This window comes from Callithrix jacchus, chromosome 7, assembly GCF_049354715.1.
Source record: "Callithrix jacchus isolate 240 chromosome 7, calJac240_pri, whole genome shotgun sequence".
In the NCBI taxonomy this organism is placed as follows: Eukaryota; Metazoa; Chordata; class Mammalia; order Primates; family Cebidae; genus Callithrix; species Callithrix jacchus.
In genome coordinates this window covers 124,520,091-124,527,500 of record NC_133508.1, presented here as the reverse complement: position 1 = coordinate 124,527,500, position 7,410 = coordinate 124,520,091, and the positions used below count along the sequence as shown (strand labels likewise).

At 51.4% G+C, this 7,410-nt stretch overlaps 1 protein-coding gene across 5 annotated transcripts in view; it reads right to left on the bottom strand.

Annotated features, from left to right (window-relative positions):
- The window catches only part of LMO4 (LIM domain only 4), a 20,605-nt gene extending 13,488 nt beyond the window's left edge, over positions 1-7,117 (bottom strand). The window contains exons 1-2 of one of the 5 annotated variants that reach the window (XM_002751040.6): positions 6,352-7,117; positions 3,356-3,594 (exon numbers count right to left, since the gene is read on the bottom strand). In XM_002751040.6, the coding sequence (XP_002751086.1) occupies positions 3,356-3,591 (236 nt within the window). In that variant the 5' untranslated portion in view covers positions 3,592-3,594; positions 6,352-7,117. Of the gene's footprint in view, positions 1-3,355; positions 3,595-3,792; positions 3,864-4,006; positions 4,141-4,903; positions 5,075-6,351 lie in introns of those variants that run through there. The other 4 variants (XM_078333047.1, XM_035252053.3, XM_035252054.3 and 1 more) reach the window with 4 other exon arrangements.
- Positions 7,118-7,410: the final 293 nt, after the last annotated feature.

Below are 7,410 nucleotides of genomic sequence, written 5' to 3'. Positions count from 1 at the left end.
ACGCCACCCCCTCCCCAAACACACCCTCCACCACCAACTACCAATTCTCCCCACCCTCGCTCCAGGCCCCCACCCCCGGCCGCGCCGCGCTCACTGCGGCTGCGGGCGCCACGTGAACCGCCCGAGCAGAGCTCGAGGAAAAAAAGCGCGACCTGCTAGTCCGGCTCCCGCCCTGCGCTCGCCCCCTCGCGGGCCCGAAGCCGCCCGCCGGCTGGACGCTCTGACTGCGGCCTCGGGCGGCGCCGGCCCGGGTGCGGACGGCCCAGCGAGCGAGGGCCCGCCGCCTACCGCCACCCGAGCTTCCGGCGCGTTTCCTCGCCCTCCCCGGACCTGAAGCCCCACCCGTCGGTCTCCGAACTTCCTTCTCTCGCTGCACTTTCCGCGCCAGTCTTCGGGCCCGAGGTGGGGGTGGAGGAAAGAGGGTTTGAGAAAAGAGAAACGGAGTTTCCAGAGCTACTTGGGGCCCTTGGGTGGAGCTGAGGGGTCGGGAACCGGAGGTGGGGGAGGGGGCAGTCTTAGGACAAAGTGGGGGGCATGCAGACGTTGGTCCCTTTAAGACCCACCCTCCCCCTCCGCTCTACAACCCCCGCTTCATCCTTTTCCCTCCCTCTCTTAGAGGCCAATTTTGTTAATTAAATGTTTTGTTTGCGACGCAGCTCTCATTCATTGCGGACACGTCATTCGGAGCAGATCTAAGCCAGAGACCAGATCTCATTAGATAAAGCCCATCAGAACTAAGAAAATGGAGGAGCCACTAATTAAAGCTTTTAATTGTGCGGATTCGCCGCAGCAAGGCAGCGGCTTTATCTGAAATCTTGGAGGGAGAGGAGGCAGAAGCCCAGCTCTGCCCAAAGACACTTGGCCGCAGAAGGGGAGGGGACTGGTGAAGGCGCCCCCTCCTCTTGCAGCCCCCTCCCCCGTCCTCTGGCCGGCCTTTCCCGGCTCTCCTGCAGCTTTTTTAGCTAGTCCTTGTTTGTTTTCAAAAAACCACAGTCTGAGTCAGACACTTTAAAAGCCCCTAAGCTCCGTGGTCTCAGCCGGACCTAGGGGTCCCCTTCACCTGGCGGTGCGCGAGCAGATTACTCCACTCTTCATGGTCCCTGCGGCATTGAGAATTTCTCCAACAAGTGGACTTGAGGGAGATTGGGGAGGGGATAACTGAGAGGAACAAGAACGTCTGCGCTTCCCCACTTTCCCACCCTTTGGGCATCTTGATGGGCAGAGAGAAGGAACACTGAAGGAAGACTTCAGTAATCTCTTTAATTGGAGGGGAAGAGGGGCTCAGCTGCTGGTGAGCCCTGAGCAAAGTGTGAGGCCATCAATCTGGTACTGAGCTAGAACTCATCTCTCCTAGAAAGATCTAAGGTCCTCGGGGTAGCATCTAGTTCAAGAGGAAGCCTGGCTCCAGTTTCCAGATTCAGAGGGAAAAAAGGAAGTAAGAACATAGATCCGATTAATTAAGGCTCAGGGCTGGGCACATATCCTCCACTAGTCCATTAGGGCATAGGAAAACACCAAAACGTCATTTACATTTGGCCCCAAGAATAGAGAATGGCATGGACACAATTCCCAGGGAGCCACTTGCCTAAATTTGTCTTGGGGGAATACAAGTGGACCCATCTTCTTTTTAATTAGTTGTAATCAGAAGCGACGGTGTTTTTTTTTTTTTTTTTTTTTTTTTTTTAAGGCACTTGGAGAAGAGATGAATATGTACCATTCACGGAATCTTAACTCAATTTTTCCACTTCAAACCACACTCCTTTTTTTTTACCACAGTTTTGCTTTCTATTTAATTACAATACTGTCAAAGCTCATGGCATTGCTTGGAAGGAGGACCAGAAAGCATTACCCATGTTCCCTCTGATTTTCCAACATTTACTTCTAAAAGAACACTTAGTGAAATTAATGCTGCCATCTTAATTTAAAAATAAAAGCCCTCTCCCTTCCTGTATTTCTTTTACTTGACTGATTGAGGATGCCAGCAGAGTGGACACAGGTTGTATTATCAAAATAACTTAATGTCATTTAACTCCATCATTTTACACTAATGATATCACTGGGGTAAACATATCCACACTCAGCTCCGAACTGCACTGGGATCTTCTGCAATATTAGCCGCAGAGTAAGGTGAATCACAATGGAGTTAAACTTTGAAGAAAATGTCTCATCCATTGATTAACCCACACTGAAGAAGAAAATTGTCTACTAATCACTTACAAGAAAAAGGTTTAGGACAAATTTACATAGGATGAAATTCTTCTTAAAAGTGCGATTTTCTAGTATCAACTGTGTGCGTGTGGGTTTTTTTTTAATTACTGGATGTTGAAACAGAACACCTCTTAGAAGCATTCATGTGCATCAGTCTATCAAACCATTTACTCAAATTAAATGTGTAATCCTTCAAATGCCTCCTTTCAAATTAATGAGTTTAAGTAGCTTGAGTTCACCTGAAAAGATCCTATAGGCACCTGACCTCCTGAATGCTTTCCATTAATTGCACTGCAACTTGTTGGAAAAGACTGCTTACATGGACATATGAATGTTCCTATACATTGCTTTAAAATGCAAGATTAGTATAATTCTATAGCCTCTTTTTCTAAATCTCTGTTGGGGATCAAGGGCAGTGATACAAACGACAACAACAAAAAAAACCCAAAACCTGAACATGCTTCAATTGAAAAAAACTGCAAATTCTACATCGCAAACTACACACTAACTGAATTATTGCAAGCCTATGCATAACACTATGAAGAGAGACATTACCACTAGGTTTTATTTCTTGGGGGTTTTTTCTCTGTAAGAATTAACAAGTCTTTAAACTGATGGATAATTAGCATTTTTCACAAGGAGCACAAAGAACCAATCAACAACTTTCCACTCAAAAAAAGTTTAAAGATACTTATGTAAATATCATAATAAGCCATCACCATAGACAAATCATTTCTCAAAAACTACACTTGTATTTTTAAGTCAATCTTTGTCTCCGTGGGTTCCTACCGCGTTTTAAGAACGCAGCTAACTCCCGCTTGAAATGTTTGCTTTTAGCCTAAAGTCCACTTGAGGCTGACCACTTAAAACTCTGGGACCAGAGGGTGCTCAACCTTTGCACATCTAATGGCCCAGTCCCACCAGACGGTCTTTACTTAGTATGGCATTTGCCATTAATTTGCCATCAGATATTGGAAGACTAACACATGCTTCCTGAACCCCTTAAATTCCGTCAACTAGAAGATTTTTGAGGTGAAGGCTGCAATGTATTCCCATAGGTGCCTACTCCTTTCCTCACAACCCTGTTAACCTTTGGCTTTGCCATTGCTCTGCTCGCCCTTCTCCAGGAAAGGCAGCAAAGCCTTACCTAATGTAGTCATTTCTGCAAAGGATCATGCCGCTCTTGGTGTAACAGGACGTGCCGATGTCGCCCAGTTGCGCCTGGCAGCAGGAGCACTTGAGGCACCGGCTGTGCCAGTAGCTGTCCATGGCATAGAGCAGAAAGCGGTCCGCAATCTTGCCCCCGCAGCCTGCGCACCGCTTCCAGGAGAGGGAGCCGGCCGTCACCGGGGGCGGCTGCGAGCTGCTGCCCGGATTCACCATGGTCTGCAGAGGGCGGGAAGGGGACAGGGAGAGAAAGACAAAACAGGGGCGATGCAAAAGTTAGTAATCGCCGGAGGAAGAGCAAGCCCATTCCCCTCCTCCCCGCAGAGCTGCTGGAAGGAAGCAGCAGGGCAAGGGCGGGAAGGAGGCTGAGAGGGCGAGGGAAGGAGGGAGGCTCGCCGGCAGCAGCCGCCTGTTTACTTTTCTCAAGCTTTGTTCTGGGGCCACGAGCTCCTCTCAACTTTCCTGCGCTTGCCGCCGCTGACAATTTCAGCTCCGGTACTGTCAAAACTCCGAGAGCAGGATTCGCGGCGCGCTCCACCCCTCGCGGCGCCTCCTCCCAGCCCCCGCCTCCGCCCACTGCCCCCTCCTCCGCCGCCGCCGCCCGCCTCCAGCAAATGAGGGTCAAACCCACCCACCGCCGCGCCCGGCCCCTCCCCAACCCCCGCCGAGCCCCGGGAGAGAGCCAAGGGGAGTGGGGAGGCGGCGGCCCCGCCGGAGCCTCGTTCCCTCCCGGGCGCTGGCCTGGGAAGTGCAGCTGCAGTTCACAAGTTGGAAATAGTTCGGTTTTCCGAAAGAGAAGGAGGGAGGGGCGAGCAAACGGGAGATGGAGAGCGTGGTGGTGGGAGGGAAGGCAAGGTGGCGGGAGGGGGGTGCAGTGTGTAAAGTTGCGAAACTGGTTTTTCGTATTTTAAGCAGCACCTTTCACATGCCATTGTGGTGACCGCCATCTCCCATTATTGTTCCAAATCTCATTTCAGTTTGAAGATCAATGAGTGTTTTCTCTGGGTTTTCAGGACACAGGCAAGAATAATAGATCATTGAACTTTAGGATGCCTGTTAACTTCCTATACAAACACTCTCCACTTTGGTCTCACTAATCTGCCCTTGATCAGCAATTTAAATGCTAAAGCTTTGTTCCTCCAAAAGGGGGGTGGGGGGGGCAGTGTTACAGATAATGTGCGAGAAGGCACCATTAAGGGATGCACAAGTTAAATTCGGGCCCGTCCTGCCGTCACCAAAAACTGCTTTAAAAAAAAAATTCCCCACTCTTTCTAATGAATGCCACAAGAGATGCAACCGGGGTATAATATAGGAATCAATTTATAAAGCTTAGCCTAAACCGATTAATTTGTTGCCTTCAATCCCGAGTCCAATAAAGTCCTAGTGTTCCTCCAGTCACTTATTCTATAAAAAGATCAAGTTATTTACTGCCAATTAAGCAGACTGTTTTGTCTTTGTCCTCAGTAAGCTGAGAGTGTGGGCTCCCCCTGAGGCTCCCGGCTATCTGCTCAAGACATTCAGCTGATACCTCAGAAGAAGGCGAAGTTTGCCTGTCCCCGGCCCAACTTGGCTGCTGCAGAAAAACGAGGAAGATGGAACGAAACAAGGACTCCGGTTCCTTAAATAGGCCGATTTTAAACACATTTCCTCCGAAAGAGTCCCGGAACGTGTGTCCAGTGACCGCACAATAAACCAGAATAAGAAATGCACCAATTAAGCTGTAACAAAACCCTGAGACTTTGGAAACAGGACCACTCTAAAACCCATTAGCATTGCATTTATCCGAATGCATCATACCTTTATGTAAATTGATTTATCTGATGCATTTACTCGAGGAATTGCTTTTTGTTACAGTTTCAGCCCTAACCCAAATGAATCTGCATTTCCTGCCCTAGGTCTTTAAACTGTTCCCCCCCCCACCACGTTTTAATCGCTCCGAATTCCTTTTTAAAAGGAGAGGGAGGGAGGAGATTCCAAGCTCTTCCCCGCCCCCATCTTTAGTGAGAGGTAAATATATATGTTTTTTTTGAAAAGGAAACATTACACTGAGAAAAGCATCCAGTAACCCCATTAGCTAAAGCTCTTAAGGACAAGCAATACCTTAATGCTGATTAAATCTAAAAGAGATGAATCAAGAGGACTGACCAGAAACTGACTCCCCTGATAACTAAGGACGGGCCCTCATCAAGTTTCATTTAGAGTTGGAAAAAAAAAAAAAAAAGAAAGCTTTTAAGTTAAATAGGTTTATACTCTAGTAATTACATAGCCAAGCAATTTAGGTCCTGGGATAGTCAGTGAAATAGAAAGCAGAACTGGCAGCTAGAGGCAAAATCTGCCCCCCTTTAACAACATCTCTGGTGTTTTTTAATGGAGACCAAGGGAGGGACAAACGTAACGCTGGCAATTTGTAGTACAAAAATGGATGCTTAATTCATGTCTTGATTTTAATTAGGTGATTCACCGGATTTCTCCTGGATTGGAACAAAAGACGTATAAACCAAAAGGAATTTTTTAAAAAGAACCAGCAATACCGAATCCTGCTCACTTAGCTCCTTCCTGCCACTGTTTCAAAAATAGTATTTACTAGAAGGGGGGGTATCGTGACTACTCCCACCCCCACTCCCCCCAATACACTACTTCTCATACTGAAATCCTCATCTAAGTACCCCTTGCCTTTCCCTTATGAACCAGAAATATCCCCACCCCCTCTAGGGTCCCCACCAGCCCCGTTTCCAAGAAGAGCCCTTTTGTAAGCAGGAACCGCTACAAAGCTGGCGGCCCCGGGCTGCCCTCCGCGCTAGCTTGCAGGCCGGCCTCGGTAGTTTCAGACTCGCGCTTTATCTAAGCCGACGTATTGTTTACTTGCAATTTGGGACGGTCAGGGTAAGGAAGCCAAAGAAAACAGCCCTGGCCCGAATCGGCCTCCTCCCTCCCTCTCCCCGCTCCCGGCCCGCGGCTCCCCAGCCACCCACTTACCTGCTTTTCCCCTATATTGCAATATTGCGAGAGGCGGCGGCGGCGAAATGCGAGCGAAGCCGCTCGGCTTCCAGGGAAGGGGCGCCTGGGCTGGCGGCGCTGTAAGGAGGGAGGGAGTTCTCGCAGAAGCAGGAAAGGGGAGGAGGGGGCTAAGGGCGGCTTTTTTTTTTTTTTTTTTTTTTTAATCGCGTTGCTCTGGGCGGGTTGGGGAGCCCCGCGTAAGTGGCAGGCGGCCGGGAGCAGAAGTGTCAGTCTCAGTCCTCGTCCTTCTCCTCCGCCTCCGGCTGCGCGCGAGCAGCTGCAGAAGCCCTCGGCCCGCACGGCGCGGCTTCAGGCGCGGCGCAGCGGCAGCAACTGCTGCAATCGCTGCTGCAAGTTTGGCAATGTGGCTTCACTTTGTATATTCCCCCGCCCGGCGGCCCCCGCCCCCGCCCGCGCTCCTCCCGCTCCTCCTCCTCCGCTGCCACCGCCTTCCTCCCTCCCGCGCGCTCGCTCGCTCGCTCCGGGCAGGCAGCAGCGGCTCGACTGAGCTCCCTGCACCTCCGGCCCGGAGCAGCCGCAGACACAACAGCCCCGGGAGCGGCGGCGGACGGTGCGGAGGCCGGTAGGCGGGCGCGCCCAGGAGTCGGGGCTGCGGCCGGCCGGGCCCGGAGCGCTGGAGCCTGCGCCGCTGCCGGGGCTGCTGCTGTCCGGCTCGGAGGCGGCGGCTGCGGCGCTGGCCTCTAGCCGGCTCGCTCGCTCCCTCCGCGGCTCTTACACATGTGTTACTGACAGAGCAAAATCCCAACTACTCCCCGGCTCTGCCGCCGACGTCAGCGACCCTCAGCCACTGGGCGGCCGGATTGTTCAGGCGGAATAATAAAACCTGCCAATCCGGGGAAGGACAAAGGGATGACTGAAACGAGACTCGGGGGGCGGGGGAGAGAGCTAGGCGGCGGAGCGGGCCGACAGAGGAGAAGGGAAGGGCCCGAATCAGGTGGAGAGAAGTGACCTGGGTGCCTGGCGCCGGGGACTCGCTTGGGCTGCCCTTCGCAACCCGGGATCTGAAGCCAAGATGCG